At 42.4% G+C, this 18,791-nt stretch overlaps 2 protein-coding genes across 3 annotated transcripts in view; one reads left to right on the top strand and one right to left on the bottom strand.

Moving 5' to 3' along the window:
- Window positions 1–5,231, top strand: part of LOC148509242 (cytosolic purine 5'-nucleotidase-like) — a 48,392-nt gene extending 43,161 nt beyond the window's left edge. The window contains exon 18 of the mRNA XM_088443303.1: window positions 1,576–5,231. Within this exon, the coding sequence (XP_088299429.1) occupies window positions 1,576–1,686 (111 nt within the window). The 3' untranslated portion in view covers window positions 1,687–5,231. The remainder of the gene's footprint in view (window positions 1–1,575) is intronic.
- Window positions 4,063–18,313, bottom strand: CKAP2L (cytoskeleton associated protein 2L). 2 transcript variants are annotated; one of them, XM_088443301.1, is made up of 9 exons: window positions 18,070–18,312; window positions 16,358–16,427; window positions 13,194–13,254; window positions 11,748–12,859; window positions 9,799–10,006; window positions 8,569–8,724; window positions 7,199–7,262; window positions 6,928–7,114; window positions 4,063–6,134 (listed from the first exon to the last, which is right to left on the bottom strand). In XM_088443301.1, the coding sequence occupies exons 1-9, from the start codon at window positions 18,101–18,103 to the stop codon at window positions 5,861–5,863; spliced, it is 2,166 nt and encodes a 721-aa protein (XP_088299427.1). In that variant the 5' UTR covers window positions 18,104–18,312; the 3' UTR covers window positions 4,063–5,860. The 2 variants fall into 2 exon arrangements, with proteins under 2 accessions (XP_088299427.1, XP_088299428.1); XM_088443302.1 differs by having other exon boundaries at window positions 5,994–6,160; window positions 18,070–18,313.
- Between the last annotated feature and the right edge of the window lie 478 nt (window positions 18,314–18,791).

Here is an 18,791-nt window from a genome sequence, read left to right as displayed (position 1 = left end):
AAAGCCCCATGTGTGTATGTGTTCACATTGGGCAATACAGGTGGCCCACAACTGTGAAATGAAGCACCTGATCTACAGCCTCATATGGACATGGAACTCTTAAATGGCTTTATGTATCCTTATATTTTAAATAAAAGTACAATAATAGGTCATTAAAAAAATCCCTGGAAGAGGGCCCTAGCCCAAAGAGCTTAGTCTAAGAAGGTTAATGAACAAAAAAAAAATGTGTCCAAACTATTATGTATCTGGAGACTGAACAACAGTACAAGCGTCAAAGTGTATATTAGGGGGTCATTTATTTATTTCACTACTTCAGCACAGGCGGATTAAGGTAGGTTTGTAAGGTAGAAAGGTTGATCGTAATCCAATCAGGGCCTTCCTAACCCTTGATTGGCTGTGCCTATCCCAGAAATAAGACAAAGCCCCTGTTTGGCTGTCCAACTATTATCTAGCCATACTGCCTAACATTAACTCACTGCGTGGCAGGGGCAAGTAGCATTTTTGAAGTTTTTTTTATTTTATTTATCTCTTTGGTCGACATTGTGTCAAGCGAATAACAAGTAAACAGATATGTATTAGGGTAGAGGAAATAAAAAAAAAATTTTTTTTACTCCAAATTGGGACACTATATTGTTATAAGAATAAGATGCAACACTATTTATTGATAAGGGGAAAATATTGTATTTCTATTAAAAGGAGGCAGAACATTTAGAAAAAAAAAAGGGGGGGGGACAATCATTTATTGCTATCATTGTTATGAAAGCCCCAGAATCAATTACTATTTGTAAACAGGGAGGGGGACAATCTTTTGTTATTACACTTATACCCACTACCCGGGGGTACCAGAAAGGACCCAGTTCTATTCAGCAGTGGGCCGGTTAGCTACAGGTAGGGGACTGCACAGTCCTTTCCTGCTGCATGGCATCGGCCTGTTGGAGGAGTGGAGTTGCCATTTTCTGGTAGCCCTAGTAGGCCAGAGAGCAGCTATCGTACCGAGCAGAGCTCCCTCAGTTGTTCAGTAAATGTTTGTCTCTTATTTGGCGGTGACTTGTGAATCCAGCGCTCATTCCATCCAGGGATTTTTATACAAAACTGGAAAAGAATCATGCTGATGACAATGGTGGTTTTCCGGCTATTTTCCTGTAATCTATCCTCTATTACATACAATGACTTGCAACTCGCCCTGAGCAATTGCTGAAAAACAGTGACTTGGCCAAATCACACTCCATTACATTTCCCCTATGTCTTGTTGGGAGCCAGGGCTGAGCTCTCTGGAATCATAGCGGCTGTTTATATAGTGTCCCTCAATGGTATAGCCTGTACCCACTGGTGCGCAGGGAGAAATCATTTTGCAACTACAGATCTTTCAGAAACGTTGATAGCGGCTGTAACCAATGAATGAAGTGCACCAGCTCATATAATGTATGTTTGCAATGTATAAATCTATAGTTATTTGAAAGAGGAGTCACACTTTAATGAAGTAAGCTGTCCTATGCCACAGAGGCTTACACAGCTGTTGCTTAAAACCAGTCAGATGAAAATAGCAAGGTAACTTTCTCTGTTCTCTGATTATAGACTCAGGAAGATTGGTTGAAGCTGGTGAACACGGCTAGGTTAAGCCTGGAGGATTCGCCTGCATTAAAGAATGAAACGGACAAACAGAACCCGAGCATAATGCTGTATTAGTGATAATGAGCAGCCGACAACTGAACTACAGAGAGGTGCGCTCTGCTAATCCAGCAATACTGAGAAGTGATGAAGACCAGATCATATATAGAGATCTGCAAAACACCACCGTGGTAACAATTACTACAGCGACAATTTTTGTAACACAAACAAATCTCAGTCATCAGGACACAGCTTCCTTTTACTCTATTACATGAAAATGTATTTACTTTTCTACTTATCAACATTACATGTATACAGAGGCAGCATAATCCACCAATACTGAGCTCAGTTCTATCACTTCTCCACAGCCCAATGTACATGACTGTGCTCTGAGGTCAGATCAGCTAATCAATGTTGTAGAAATCCAAATGACCATTTTCCAACTAGTGTCCATTCCCGGAGGGCATTAGTTTGAAATGCTGCTCTCTAGTGTTCAGAAAGAAAATGACACAATGCCAGAATACTTCCTCTTGTAACAGTATTTTATAAACATGTCCCATACTTTGCGAATTGTGACGCAGAAAGATCATGGAAGTATATTTTTGTTAACTCTAAAAAGGAGCCAGTTTTTTATTGTTGTTGAGGGTTAGCTAGGTTGGTGTAGAGTTTTGGAAATGTTAAAATGTGCCTTTGTCTTTCTCACAATGGAAGCAGCCATGTTGTGTGCTCAATCAATACGTAAGAAAATGCAGCAGGATTCACCAGGAACTTACCTCACAAAATGGCTGTTGCCTCAGGTGTGCTGTAAACAGGCCAATGTCATAAACACATATTTTAATATGTGGAAATGGGGCCCTAGACCACACACCCTGAAAATATATATAATGGGAGGTGCTACCTGTGGAGACTATTGTTGCAAACAAACAAAAAAAAGAATTACAGATGCACAACTCCAACATTATTCATTATATATTAATAATACATTTTTCAATAGAATTTTGCAAATAATGAAAGAGGTTTTGATATAATCATGGCCTACCCACCGCGCCCAGGTAACCTCTGAGGGTAGGTCCCTAACATACTGGGGTTGAAATCACTTTTAGCACTTTCATTGTTTGTTTAATATATATGTATTATTTTAACATCTTTATTTTTCACCTCCCTACATGCAGCAGCAGCTGCTCTTATCTATCCTAAACCTTTTTACACTTCACCTTTCCTTATTGGGAGTGATGCCCTGGGGTGGCTCAGCTGGGCTGGTTTGGGGGTGTCCTGCGCCCTGGATTTCAACCCCAGTGAATAGCAGAGGTGAATATTTTAAACGGCACTCGGAGTCAGTGTAATGCACCCCAGGTTTTGCACTGACTCCGGGTGCCATTTTAAATATGTACCTGCAACCTGCAAGCCGCCGGGACGCAGCGGCTTACTGAAGCCGCTGCTTTGTAAATTCTGCCCCATGTAACAATGTTTAATTGAAGTGCAGTTTGGACGACGAGCACGTGGTGGGGCCCACTGGGGATTTCCCCTGTATCCCTGTGGGCCAGTCCAATCCTGTGTGTGGGTGTATTTTCTGGAAAATAAAAAGTTTATTTTACACAGCAAGGGTCATTCATGAGCCGCAAATGCTCTTTTGTGACATCACACCAGCATTTCTGGCTCCTGGCGTGGATTTGCATCAGCTGCCGGGAGAGGTTGGTTGGATCCTTGCAGTGAACTTATTCTTATACTGTTTGTGGTTAATAAATATAGTGCTGTATATCACTATAGTACAGTCAAATTGCTAATAGCCACACACAACGTTTATTTACAATGTTAGGGTAGGGTCACAGCAGGTCTCTATAGATCAGCATGTTTCCCAACCAAAAGAACATAATTCACACCATTATTAGGCTGTTAGTCTATTAGCGACAGCCGTGTACTGTCCTGTGACAGAGGAGGGCCCCAGTGATTCAGTTCCTGCCCCTCCTATTTCCAGAACAATGAGAGCCCAGTGTACTAAAGCCAAAAGGGAAAAGCACATCTAGCGACAAGGAAATGCTGGGACACCACTGGGAATTCTCAGTGTGGTGGGAGCCCCATAGGCAATGCAAGATGCTAGTAAGTCCAGATAGCACCAAAAAGAGTGTTAGGGGTAAATTTACTAAAGTGAGAAATTTTAGAAGTGATGTTGCCTATAGCAACCAATCAGATTCTACTTAACATTTAACTAGCACCTTCTAGAAGATAATAGCTAAAATCTGATTGGTTGCTATGGGCACCATAAGAGGGCCCTGCTCAGAAACTTACATTCTGTAGACAATCCTACAAACCATTTATACCAAAAACTGGCTGTAATTAAATACAGAGCCTAATGTATGCTGCAATTCAGCACCCAGCAACCATGTCTAACCTACAGGGAAAACCAGGAGCAGCAAAAGCATTTATTTAGAAATACTATGACTTTATTATGGAAACATTATAGCATACTTCAGGTATAAACTATAGCCGAAAAGATGTAAAAATAAAGACTGCATAAACAAGTTACAGAAGCTGCACATTTGCTCTTGGCCAGTTTATGAAGACCAGTGTTTACCTTGATATTTAAAAAAAGGTAATTTGTAGTATTGTGTGTGCTTTTTGTAAGTTTACTTTCTAACCAATGTTATTTTTTTATTATTGACCAATATTAGGAATACATTTGCGAGTGGTTTTTTTTTGAGCAGTTTATACATAAATAAAAATACCATAAATATACAGTAACAAAATAAAACATTGCTGTCTTGTTACTTTAAAAAAAGGTGTGCTGTAGCGGGTAACAGCAGGGACAGCGCAGAAATCAATCGTTCATGTGTTGTACCATCTCCACGTGGCCTGTAGATGGTGCTGCACACATGGAAATCTATCTGTGCCTTAAATAAGAGCAGCCCTTTTATAGTAGGTTACACAATATACTGGCTGCTACACCTCATCAGTAATATTTTCTTAATGGGCTTTGTTTTAATATTAATATTAATAGGGGATGGGGGACTTAACCTCTGATACAAGTCGAGTCTCCCATATCCAAATATTCTGAAATACGGAATTTATTTAGCATGACTAATATAGTGAAACCTTTGCTTTTTGATGGTTCAATGTGCACAAACTTTATCTTTAATAATTTTGAGCCTTAAACAATGTATAAAATGACCTTCAGGCTTTGTGTATAAGGTGTTTATGAAACAAATTAATTTCATGTATGTACACAATCTTTGTTTGAGCCACAAAATTATTGAAAATATTGTATAAAATGACCTGCAGGCTGTGTGTATAAGGTGTATATAGAACATAAATGCATTCTGTGTGTAGATTTGGGTCCCATGCCCAAGATATTTCATTATGGCATGCAAATATTCCAAAATACGGACTATTCCGATATCCAAAATGCCCCTGCTCCCAAGCATTTTGGATATGGGAGACTCAACCTGTACTTCTATTTTAATGGCTATACAGGCAGCTAGTTAATAGCGTGACCATATTGCATAGCACAGTGTAGAGACAATGGAATCCTTTACGTCAGTCACTGCACCATTTGAGCTTACAGTCCATCTGCTGTGATTTTTGGAACTGCCTATACAGAAGCAATTATTTGTATTTCTATATTTATCTTTATTTGAATGTATTGTTCATACTGTTTTATTTTGCTAATAAATACATTTGTTAAAACATTTCACTCTTATTTAATAACAGAAAAATAAGTTTATGACTTTTACTTACTTGGAGAGGTCAGTAACAGTGTGATATATATATATATATACATATACACACACATATACACGTTTGTAAATGTCCAATTTATAATACTGAATGTAAACAATTACAATGTAATCCAATAATAGAGCCACCTTACCCCCAATGTAAGAATAAAAAGTCTTTAGAAGTGCAAAGTACGTCAATATCTCACTCATGTGCCACAAGGACACCACAAAAAGGTCTAATGTACTTCATGCAGAAAACTTTATAGGTGTAGAATATATTTATAAGGATTTATTTAGCACTGTACGTATAGTTCTGGTTGTGAAATGGAAACACCTTCGATGATACCGCTTTGCACATGACCCACACCAACAGATGGGGGTAGAGCTCCTGCATATGCCAGGATGTCATTTGTGCTGCTGTCCGCATTTAGGTGGCCGGAAAGACCAGTTCACCTGTTCTGAAAGTACAGGGCCTACAGATCCCATATACAAAGGTGCTACTGGATTTGCTCAACAAGCTAATGTAATTGCTATACACATCACACGGGCTCCTCATTTAGGCTCTCCGAGGTTTCCTGCCTTATCACTCCGAGTATATGCTCTATCCCCTCTGGCAGGGCCTCATTTCTCACAAACAAATAGGTATCTGTGTCGGCCATTTCCAGGAGCTCATCCAGAGAGGACACCACAGGATCATGTTCCTGCACCACATCCGGATACTGAGACACTAAGTGGTGAATCCGCAGTGACCTCCGAACTGGAGTTAACCTCTTCCATCCCTGACCACTTCCATCATTCCTCTTCTCCTTCTTGCTGTATGGTTACATGGGAAAATCAGACTAGGAAAATTGTGAAACACACCCTTTTTTTTCTGTATTATGTGTATAGTGATACATGTAAACAGGTAACGGTACCTAATGGCAGCCACAATATAATTATAATACCACATAGCAGACATCATCCCACATAATACTAGACAGTGCCCCCCCTCCATGTAGCCTGCCAGTGACCCACTTCTCACAGAGTTATGACAAATCTGTGCTATTACTACAGCCAGAGACACACTGTAAGAGCACCATGCTTACAGGGTAACTGTAGGAGTATGGCTGTGGTACCTAAAGACATACTTGGTAACGGGAGGGTGTGAACTAACCTTAGTCCTAGTATAGTGACCCAATTACATCAGGGGGGTGGGGGTGGGGGTGCGACCTAATGACATCACAGGATGTTCAAGTCCAAACAGACTATGACAGAAAGGAATAGCGGTGACATACTTGCACACAGATAACATTGGGGGAGAACATAAAACTAGCTTTCACATATACATGATTTGCCACAATTGGGCCAATGAAGAGTTTGAGGTGAGAGTGTCTTTATAATGTTCACTTGATGCTGTTGTACAGTCAGTTGTAAACAAGTTGGCTTAAACAACTTGATTGCAATGTATACTGACCACACATCTATTATGTTTCCAGGTTTGCCTAGCCTATAGACATACATGAACTGACGTTTAATGCTGGCATCAGCTGACCCGATTTGGTCAGAGACTGAATAAGAACCAAATAAAGCAACAATACGAGTGACCATAAGGAGGGAAAAGCATTACCTGGACAGACTTGCAACCTGCAACTTGACTGCGGACCCATGGTCACACGTGCTTGTTCCTGTGCAGGGTGTCCTCACGTTCCCTAAGGTTGGATATGACGGACTACCACAGCCTTGTACAGCTTTGTCCTCAGATGGTTCATTCTCCACCAAAACATCGTCATTTGGCAAAGGCCCAAATGTGACGACTACATATATAGAGAAGACAACAGTTAAAGATTTTCAATCCCTCCTTGGAGAAAACAGACACAACAAAAGGAGAATATAATCACCTTTTGCTTTCTTGCTTGTATTCTTCATGATGTCAAAGACAGCATCTCTCAGCTCATCAATGGGCTGAGAGACAGAGAACTGGTTAATACAAAGCATATATGTGCATCCTACATGCAGATGTCTTCTATACAGGGGCGTAGCGAAGGTGGTTCCAGTGGAGCCCACGCTCCAGAAGCCTGCTCCGACGGAGGAGCCATCTGACATAGGGCAGAACACCTGCTGAGCTGAACATGAAGCACATAAAGAGATCAGTGCCTCCAGACAGGGTGCATGGTGTGGGCGGAGCGGTGCTTGTGGCTCCGCCCACAGTATGGACGCACACTGATCTCTATGTGCTTCAGGCTCAGCAGCAGGTGATTCGCCTCCTCCCCGCCTCAGAAGGATGATATCCAGCGTCCTTCAACAGTCGGTGGGGGAGGGGGATATATGTGAGTAGGGGACAGCTATGTGAGAAATGTATATACTGTATGTATTTATTATATATATATATATATATATATATATATATATATATACGTATATATACACACACACACACACACATTAATATGTAGCCCCAAGGTAGTTTTTTGCGTAGGGCCCTGTGGGGTCTTAATCCGGCTCGGAGACTGAACAGGAGAGGAAGGGTGGAGCCACGGCTAATAACAACCAGAAAGGAGGAGGCGGTCCCCTCCCATCATCACCCCCAGCTTCTCCTCTTTTGCACCTCTGAGGTGGGTCCTACCTACCACCCTGGCTACACACATGTTCCTGGCACCATGGCTACACACTACACCCCTGCCTCTATACAACATCGCAGCACAGCTTAGAAACGGATATGAATATATGATGAAAACGGCGATGCTCTTACGCTCAAACACAACTTTATAGAAGCCGAGAACTCTGAACAAATATTTATGAAGGACATAAAAGAGCGTTGTGCTTTCTTAAGAAGAGATACCTACACTTCTCTGTATTCTTCAGGCAGTATTATTTCTTATTGTGAAGTGTCTCACTGATACATGATACAGACACCTCATATAAAGTATATAAATAATGATCGAAAACTATATTACCAACATAGGGCAGTTATACTAAAATCACAGAGACGCAATACTGGTTACATTTAAAGTGATGTGTAACAGTAAATATCTATGTACGGCTTATATCAGCATTTCCTCCAGGTGGCTAATACAGTTGTTAAAGGAAACGCTAATAGCGCTGTGATGTCACCGGGGATTGCTGCGGCTTAGGAGGTGGCCTGATGAGCACCATTACAAAAAGTCACTGCATTTAGGTTTCTCATGTGGAGGATGTCACAGTATTTACATGTAAGAATTACCATCCTGCCCTGATATAACCAAATGCTGCGTAAGCTGATGAGACTCACCTTAGCCCCACACTGGACTCCCTGCTTGTACAATTCAACAACATCAGAGACGCCCTCTCTCTCCAGGAGCCGGGCCTTACACACCCAGTACTTCGCAAACTTCCTTGCTTCAGGGACCTTTTCCAGTGCAGTATGAATGGCCTCACCCGAGACACCCTTTAAAAACATCAATGAGCCTTTAATACAGGAGGAGGTTCATTTTCAACAAGGCCAAGCCTGTGTAAGGAAACATTTCTGGTATACAGTGTAATGTTATATTACACCAATAGGGAAAACTGGTAGATTTCAAATTAAAAAAGGATAATTCTACATTTGGATGCAAAATTTCTCAGTTGAATTGTGGGGTCCCTCAACTAGGACAATGATGACATCAGGCTCCCCTGCAAACGAGGGCCCCATTGTCCGCTGTATATGTCAGCTCTGCCCCATCATCACTCTGCTACGGAGCATCACAGGTCTGGTAAGGGCAGACAGGAGGGGTGGGGGGATACCATTACAAAGGAGAAATTATCCATTAATGTACATAAAAGAATGGCTGGTTACCATCTATTGATACAGACATTCCTAGCACACACAGCCTGCTCAGTAAGCTACAAGCTCACCAAGGGGTCTAAATCCCTGTACATGCCGCTTCTCAGTATGTACTAAAGGGATTTTCTCTGCCTGCAGCCTGCCAGCGCTACAATATCGCGCTGCACTTGGGGTGTTTATGGCAGCGCTAAGTGTCCCAGGTATTACTAAGGGGAGAGGGCACTTACCGTCTGCTGACTTCTCCAGCACTGATATCGCCTCCTGGAGCTGCCGGTATCTGCTTCTCCTCACTGGAGAAGCAGGACTTAAGCAGTCTTACTTTGGCCATTTTTTTATTAAAGTTTATTGAAAAAAAAAAAAAAAACTCCTCCTCTCCGCTTCCTGCTACTCGGGACTCCGGAGACCTGGTGATGGTGAGTACACTGTCTGATTACTGTGCTGCTTACACCGCCGAGGGGGTGACTTATCATTCACCCTCGTCGGTGGGTCTATTATTGGTAATGTCTGTGGTAACCAGCTCCTGCTTCGCAGTGTTAGCAGGTGCAGCTATAACTCCACGTTAAGTGGAATGTTAGTAACTAGACCCCCAAGTGTATTACAGACGATATTCTAAGACCAGCAGGGAAAACACTGCCAGAGATCAGAGCTAATGTGCAGACACAATTGCTGGCTCACATCTATGGACATCACACCCCTCACCTTCTGGATGAGCTGTAGGCACTCTGACAGGATCTGATTGATTTTCTTGGACAGACACAGCAGCTCCTCCTCTTCCTCTATTCCATCCCACAAAGAGCGGTTCAAGTTCTCCCGTTTCTGTGCCGTAGGCGGCCGTTTAGGTGGCAATGTCATGGGTGGGCGCTTGTAGGTTTTACCCTTTGAGATTAACCACTCTTGGAGCTTCTTCCTTACAATTGGGGAAGAGAAAATGGTTATGATGCAGACATTTTCCTAGCTGTTGTAGAGCCTGTTGTCGCACACTGTGGTCAATGTGACGGGCAAACTGTATACTTCAAGGGCTGCATATGTGGCCCTCTACACTTCAAGGGCCGCACATTACCCTTAATTTCAGGAATAAATAAAAGCGCCAAAACAACCTCAGCATAGTTACATCACTCATCCCAAAACGTACCCTTACTTGCTACAAAATAGCCCCATCTGCCCTCAGTCACTTTCTACAAAATGCCCCCACATGCAATCAATCCTCACATGTACTGTAATATTCCCCTAAATGCCCCTCACAAATCCCCCCCTTTTACTTAACTTCACGGGCTAGCTCTGCCAGCTACTGTCCTGCCCGCACATATCACCTGGATCTAGCCTGATCCTTTGCTTTTTAATAAAGCAAAGTAGAAGTCAGATTGGCAGCAGCCAGCGGGCACTGCAGGTGAAGGCTCGCTGGGACTTGGACTTACATTACCAAATATTTCATCTTTCCAGGCTTCTCATTCCATAAATATCATTTCCATGGATAAAAAGCCCAAACAAATCATATGTATATATTTTTTTTTTTTACATTTTCTCCTCGGCTACTGCGGTATTTGGTTCTACAATTACAAAAGGAAAGTAGGGCACTCGTTTCTGGGTCATTCCTCCTGGTATTCCCTGCATTGTACACTGGAATAAATCAGCTAAACAAATCATTGTCATTCTCTAAATGTAATGCAGCAACATATTAGGCCAGTGCTGTAGAATGAGATTACCAACAGGTATGATGTTTAAGGTTATGAAAGAATTGTGACAACTGTTACTTAGGTGAAGCTTTGTGTTTGATAGACATTTACATCATCATCAGGCTATTGACAAGCTTCAGCCATTCAGCCGGATTACCAAATGATCACTGAACCTAAACTGGGGATAGGTCTAGACATCAGGGAGTCAGGCGTGTAATCACACACAGCGACCATGGCCAACATGACCATGGGCTGAATTGGCAAACTAAACCACCAGCTAAAGGCTGCCAACAACTTTGTATGTTTTCAGCCAAATTAGGTGGATATTGCAGCATATATAGTGGCATCATTCCGCATTACCAAATTCAATCCTACTGGGCAGGATGGAAAATCTGCCCGACAAACCACATGCGTGATTACCGGCCTCCAACAATCAGGAAAGATGAGCATTAGGACAGGGGGGGGGTCATTCAGATCTGGTCGCAAGCGTTGATAGCTCGCAACCAGGTTGATGTTCCCCTACTGGGCATGCGCACGTCGGAGCCGGCTCAGACGTGCACATGCGCGAGACCCAGCTAGCGACAGGCGCTCCATTGCTAGGGGTGTCGCACCAAAGGGGGCGAGCTGTCGATGGCGAGTGACAGCTCACCCCGTTTGGGAGGCGGGCAGGGGGCGTGGCCGGCCAAACGGAGGTGCTCCCGGAGGAACGCCTGCCGGTTGGGGGTGGCCCCACTGACATCAGCAGTGATGTCAGTGGGGAGCTTCCTGCTCGATCAGAGCAAGAAGCTCCCTCGGGCTTGCGAGTGCCGAGGGAGCAACCATCACCCTGGTTGGTCGTTAAAGCTGTGGGTGGTAACCCACAGCTTAGCGATCGACCAAGAGGCGGCACTACAAGATGCAAGCGGCCGCCCTCATTCAGAGTGACCATTTGCATCTAACGACCACCTCTGAATGAGGTCCAGAGTTTTCACATACTTGCGATCATCTGCAGTCATCCTGGGAGTGTGAGGTGTGATGTTGGTGTCAGCGGTGGCTTCCTCTATACGATTAGTCACCAATTGCTTTCCCTCTCTTCCATTGGTCTGTTTAAGGTCACCAACCTGGTGTCTAACTGGTGTTTTATTACAGGCAGACAATCCCGTGCTTTTAAGTACGGTTGTTTGTTTATTCTCTAGGTGTTGGCTCAAACTATCAGATGTTTTCATGGAGGTATAACTGAAACTGCGCTGTCTAATTTTTGGCATAGTCACAGGATCATAGGTCAGCTTTGTGTGTTCTGGGCAAGCTGAGGAAGCAGACCGCATAGTGGAATTGGGTTTGGTAGTGCAACTTTGTTTTTGGGTGCCATCTTTCACTTGAACTATGTGCACACTTGGTGGTTGGTTTAGATGTGAGCTACCGGTTCTAGTTGATTTCATTAGGCAACTCCTGTCAGTTGCACTCTTGTATTTAGATGCAGGCTGTTTGACAGTAGTCTCTCTGTGATTATGTCCAGTGCTGGCAAGGGGAACAGGTTTACCAGTGGATGGCTGGGTCTTGGATCCACGGACTGGTTGCGTGTTGGGAGCTCTGCTGGATAGGTTTCTAGTTACAGACATTTTGCTATACTGAGATATCCTCTGCTCTTTTTTAACTGTGCACTTGGTCTGAATACTGGTAACATCCCCCGATGCAGCTGGTCTATTAGAAAGTGATGTCTTGTCTGTCACACAGATTTCAGGTTTCCTCTCGTGCTGACTTTGGGCCAATATAACTGTCGATTTGTCATCTCTCTCATCAATTCTTTCAGCCTCATTCTCACAGGACTCTGAAGCTGATGTTTTCCCTGCTATATGGTCTACGATGGCCCCAGATTTGGTCTTCACAGCATGGTCCAGCTGGTCAGGTCTCACTCTAGGAAGACCACGTTTAGGTGGTAGAGGGATTCTGGATAAAGTCTTATTCCCAAATCTGCTGTCCGAGATGGATTGCTGGGCAGGTATTTTTCCTGCTTTTGCCATAAGGGATGCAGTGTTTGTAGTTCTGTTCTTATTTGCTTGAAAACCAAATGTTGTGCCTTTATGGAGAACATCTTTCTTCTCACAGATCTACCAATTAAAAAAAATACAAAATGCATTATAATATAAAAGAGCACTTCCCCTATAGTACTGCTGTGGTGGGCAATTCTGTGAATTGAGTCCTGAGATGATGTAATAAGAACCACTATTGCGTCAGACACTCTAATCAGGTATTCCAGCTTTCACTTAAGAAGTCTAAAAATCCCCACTGGTTTTAGTCTCAATTAAAAACCAGAAACATTCGATTCTGTATAATGTACGTAGCAATGACTATAAGTGTTTCCTATCCTCGGGTAAACAAACAGGGCAAAAACATTTTTTTTTCTAAATGCAAATCCTTGTCATTTCATCACCATCTAGTTACCTTTTTAGAAATCTGTTGTGATCTTTTATTTTGTAGGTTGGTGCAATCCTTTAAGTATGGTCTGTATAGAAACACAGAATAGAATCAGAACAGGCAAACTTGTATATCCAACTTCTTACAATGTATCTATATAAAAACAGAAGGGTTGGGACCCACACTAGGGTTAAAACTGTCAGACACTGATCTAAAAAATTGGAACTACCTCTCTGATACATACATATGAGATATTAAATGTTTGGATAGCGCTTAGTGACTAGAATATACAATATGTCAGCTCTTTAAATGTTTGTTTTCATGTCCCAGATAAAGTGTGTTTGAAAAACTTTCTCAAGACTAGCCATAAACATGGCTAACGATATCACATGACATCTAATTAATTGAATTAACTACTGAAAATGACCCCCCTATAAGGGAGGAGCTCTGCTGGGCAATACTTCACCTGTCATGGATGTGAACAAGCCCTCTAGGTGAAACGATCGTCATCTCCAGCAAACAAGGACGAAGCCATCTCCATTGGAATACGGCCATTGAAGCAAGTACTCATGCAGGGAGATGGTGACGCTACCAGCGTCTTTACCTATCCTTTGTTATTGAAATAGTACTGCAATACCTGCATACAGACCACTGCACATACTCCTAGACACCCCGTTGCTCGCGCTCTCTCATCGGGACCTCCCCCGTCTAGTGCTACACTGTCGTCTGACACCAGCACAGACGGGTGGTCACTGTCACGACAGCAGAAGTGCATTTCCAACTATCTTTCACCCCAGACAGGGCCTCTTCACACTCTCATCTATCATCCTCTACTATATGTAGACAGCAGAAGTGAAAGGGGATTCACCTGCCTGGATTCTGTCAATCTGCTAAAGGTTTAAATGGTGAGTTCATTGCAGTGAGTCAAATCTCTATTAACCAAAATCTATCAATTGTGCTTGATGTGTATTCTCTACAGCACATTTATTAATGATAAAAAATATTGACCCTCCTGTTCACTAAGCAGGGTGAAGCTCCACCGTCAGCAATTAGTACATATAGTACCTAATAAATGTGGTCACTACAATGCACTCTGCATTACCAGTTTGAGAATAAAATATATCTCTACTGCTGATTAATTTCATGCAATACATTTATTTCAGCAGGACTGTGTTCTAGCCAGAGTGAAAAAAAACTGTAGGGATTTATTTTTCTGATTTTTGCTACATGAATAACAATGGTCTCTCTGCCAGCTCTTGAGCTGCTGCATTGCAACATATTGATACCAATTGTCTCTCTGCTAGCAAGTGCACTGCAACATATAGGTACAAAATGGATACAATATCTCCTATAACAGTATATATGCAGGACAAAATATTCCTTCAAGTATACTAGAATCTATGTAGATATGTTCATCTGATATTTTTTCAAAATTAGAAGGAACGTTTCTTTGGTATATTTTTTTCAATAACAAGGGATTTTTTTTTTGTATGATCAATTATAGATAAATATAATGTGTTTAATCTAACCACTTACAATAATCGCCTATTGCCTGTATTAACAAAAATTGGCAGTGAATTATATTGATTTCTATGTTTGTAATTATTGGCTGTATTTAAATATTATTGGAGGTTGAAAAATAAACTCTTCCCCCTTATATTCTAAAATCTTATAAAATAAAAAAAGTTTTAATTTATTCATACTATTTTAAGAGTGCCTCCAACAAAGTCTTCTTTCTCTTCCTTCTCCTAAATGTATCTTTATAGCCAGCAATTCTCAGCTGTGTCTCCGATATCTTACCACAAACACAGATTTCTAATAAAGTTGTTCTGTATATTCATGAACGCTTTAGGTGCTTTTAACTGAATTTTAAAGGTTTCTTGTCTTAGGTAACTCAATGTGTAAACCTGACATCAATTATATCCACAGGAACACTAAGGGCCGTATTCAATTAGCCGCGAAAAGACGGCTAAGTTTCGCCTCCCGGACTTTCCACCTACATTGCGTGTTTTTGGCGAAAAGTCTTCAAGCGCGCGACCGCTTTTCGCCCAATTCAATTCCAAAGGACGCGAAAACGGGACCCGGCGAAATGTGCTGCCAGTTTTGGGGAAATCAGTCTGACACCGCCCAAAAGATGCACTGACATTGGGGATAACTATAGATACCCCCGAATAGGCCTGCTGAAGGTATGTGGGGTACTTAAATGATCTCAATAGCTGCTATTTTGCGTCTTTGCATAAGTGGTGAAGAATGGCATTAAGCAATATTTTTTCAACAAAATAACTAGTCCCAGCAAATTTGGGGTACATGAAAATGGGTGCTAGCATATTTGAAAGTTGTTAAAGTGAAGTTTAATAAAACTTAAAAAAATCCACCTGCCATAAAAAAAAAACACCTGGGGCATACTTGGGGATCCCCCTGGAGTCTATTTCACTAGTTTTTAACTTTGTCCCCCAACTTTGAGTTTTTTTCACCCCCAAAACGAAAGTACTTTTTTGGTGTGTTAAAGTATTACATATTTTTTTACGCAGTTTACCTTTGGGGGACTGTCCCAAGGGTGCTGGAGTTTTTTCAGAGGTGTGCACCCCAAAACCACAATTCTGCACTTTTTTTCAACCCCTGTTCATAGGCGAATCTTTTTCGCCTATTCCAATACACTGACTTTCCGCACTGGCGAAAAGTCTTTGGAATTGAATACGGGGATAAGTTTTAGCCTGGCGAAATTACGTCACTGGCGAGGACTTTTCGCCCAAAACGGCTTATTGCTCCTAATTGAATACGGCTCTAAGAAGGCAACTTAATTATCTGCGATTCGTGGCTGCGCACATCACAAGTCATTACACAAGAGCGGCATCACCAATTTTACTGATCACTCCTAGGGGGGTGCGAGGTAAAACAAGAGATGCTGTAATGGCGATATGCCGCTTTTATAAGCGTTACAAACGGCGCAGCAGCCATAATCAAATAAGCCCCTAAGAATTATTTAATGAGGCACTGTGGGCCTATAAATTACCAGGAGATTCACCAGTGGGCCCACTTACACAACCAACATAAAGAAACCTGTATTATAAATCAAGCGTATTCGCTACATTCAAGATATACATTCTAATATCAGAGGGAGTGCTAACAGCTGGTGGTGCCTTCACACTCCAGTCTGGCACTGAAGGGGAGGATCTCAGAATTAAACTTACTTTGAGTTATTTTGAGCTTTCAGCTTTCCCTTCGCTGCAAGATATTCTAGTAGCTTTAGCCGAAGCTCATCTGTAGAGAAAATGAAAATAAAGATCTTCAACAAATGTTATGGATGCAGCACATTTTTGCAAGTTTATTTGTACGAAGTGTGCTTATGTAAGGCTAATACAGTACAAAATGATATACAGTGCTCTCACTTAATACAATGATCCTGTTTGGATATGCAAATTTCCATACTGTAAAGGATCTTTTCAAAACTCAATGTGATTGTACATAAGGATTGCCTCTATAAATTACAGGAAAATGAAGGCAGATAGGAGGTGTATAGTCTAAATTTGACCCACAGAGATGGGAAAACTGAAAGCAGAAGGGGGGAGACTGAGTTATGTTTGGATGATAACTGTTGGGCCGTTTTGCTGCCAGAAGGGCAAGCAGCCAAGTTAGAAGAAAATTATTTTCCATTCAAACAAGCATAGGGGGTACACCAGGCAGGATTCCCTACCCAGACACGGAGCCCCAGTCATCTTGCAGCACTCAGCCAGACGGATCCTATGCTGTGAGACAGAGGGCATGCTATGCTCCACTGCACAGCTAAACTAGTGTTACCCCAACACAGACAGCTTTATTAATGGTTCACTTCACAGATCAAGGGGTCAATTCAATTAGGGGCAAGTTGGTGTATACGTGTCACCTACGGTAACACCAGAATCGCTGATTATTGTTCTCAGTCCCATAAGAGCAAATATCCATGAGCCCAGGGTGAGATGGGGCAAGGATGAGGAGCAGTTGACTGTGCTCCCACACTACTTTGACCCACTTGATCCTAGTTGAATTGACCCTTTAAGGCAGGGGTGGGGAACCTTTTTTCTGCAGAGGGCCATTTTGATATATATAACACTATTTGAGGGCCTGGTGCAGGCCATGCCCCCCTCCGTGTGATGTCACACGGGGCGGGGGCACAATTGCCAATGATTACAGCAATGCCCAGAGCATCCTCAGGATGCTCCAGGGAGCTGTAAGAGCAGCGGTGTGACCATCTGAAGCATTCTAAGGTCACCCCAGGCAGCACTGCTGCATAGATTCTGGCTGCAGGGTGCTATTCTAGGCACCCTGATAGCCAGATGAGGCTAGCAGAAAAAAAAGCTACGAGGGCCACACCAAATGATCCCAGGGGCCTTATACGCCCCCGGTTCCCCATCCCTGCTTTAAGGTATCGGGCACATTTGGAGGGACCATCGCTGACACCACACACAGACAAGCAGTGCCTAGATTGCTACATTACAGGACTCCCATTATCTCAGTCTATTTTTCATATTCTATTTAAAAGTAGCTGGCTCTCATTACATGCAAATCACTTAACTTTAAAGTACACTTTGATGCACCCTCCTTTATGAAATGCGCAGTGCTACTTTCCTGTGGCAGTCAGGCAGGTGTGCATTATGCTAGATTGCATTGGCTACCAGGGGATTTGACCCTGCTGGGCTCTATTGTGTAACACTGATAAACAATGCAACCCAAATAAACACATCATTAATTATATAAAAGCACAGAAGGTGCAATGGACCGTGTACAAGTCAATCACATAGAAGGACCTGCAGTGGGTGCACCGTGGTGTCAGGCAGCTGCATTATATCATATACTAGGAGAAGGGCAATATATGAGGCTGCAGCGGTGCCAGGACATACATACAGGAGACAGCAGACGCGCTCACCTTGTGCTGTGAGGACCCTGGGCGCTTCCATCATCGCACTGACACTAGTATCGCACTCAATGCTGTGTACACACACTGAGCACTGCAGCAACCGCCGCCCGAGATTCAAAACGACTCACGACCAACCAATCGCCTTGTCACAGTTTTTTTTTTTTTGTTTCCAGTCTTCAGAAAAACTTTATTGCTTGCTAAGTTATCAGGACGTAACAGTTTGGAAGTGAAGCGGTTTCTACAGTGACTGTGCTGCTGTGTGTGTGTATACAGTTTGGGCGCGCGCTGGTGCCTGGGATTGGACGGCAGTAGGACACTGCGGGATACGATTGGCCAGCTACAATTCAGACTCGCTGTCGTTTGCATAAAGTGGGCGTGACCACAAGTTGTTGCTGGGTGAGGTTAGGGATGGGACATCGAAACAAAACATTGGAAGTACTGATGTTTTTTACATTGAATCCAAAACATTATTTAGATATAAACATTGGTTCTCTGGAACCGATGTTTACCGATGTTTCTGTTTTTTTATGCAAAGTCTGTACTTAGCATAAAATAGGTTAATAAACATTTTAAATAATTGGTTTACTATGTCTACCTTCATGGAGGCAAACAGAGAACATAAATGGTGCACACATACACACACAAATGGTGCAAAAAGTAGGAGTAAAACATGTTTTGTGGTGAATCAATATTTTTAAAGAAATAAAATGTGATGCATTAACTAATGAAAC

This window comes from Taudactylus pleione, unplaced genomic scaffold, assembly GCF_031769625.1.
Source record: "Taudactylus pleione unplaced genomic scaffold, aTauple2 ptg000329l, whole genome shotgun sequence".
NCBI classification, from domain to species: Eukaryota; Metazoa; Chordata; class Amphibia; order Anura; family Myobatrachidae; genus Taudactylus; species Taudactylus pleione.
This window is presented reverse-complemented; position numbering and strand designations above follow the sequence as displayed.

Bases quoted from the DNA above. Each gene is read 5' to 3' on its own strand.
- CKAP2L (XM_088443301.1), bottom strand. From the start codon at position 18,103: ATGATGGAAGCGCCCAGGGTCCTCACAGCACAAG. The intron at 12,860-13,193 runs GTAACTAGATGG...TTTAATTGGTAG, and splicing joins CACAACAGATTTCTAAAAAG to ATCTGTGAGAAGAAAGATGT. The intron at 10,007-11,747 runs GTATGTGAAAAC...CCCAATTGTAAG, and splicing joins ATGACTGCAGATGATCGCAA to GAAGAAGCTCCAAGAGTGGT.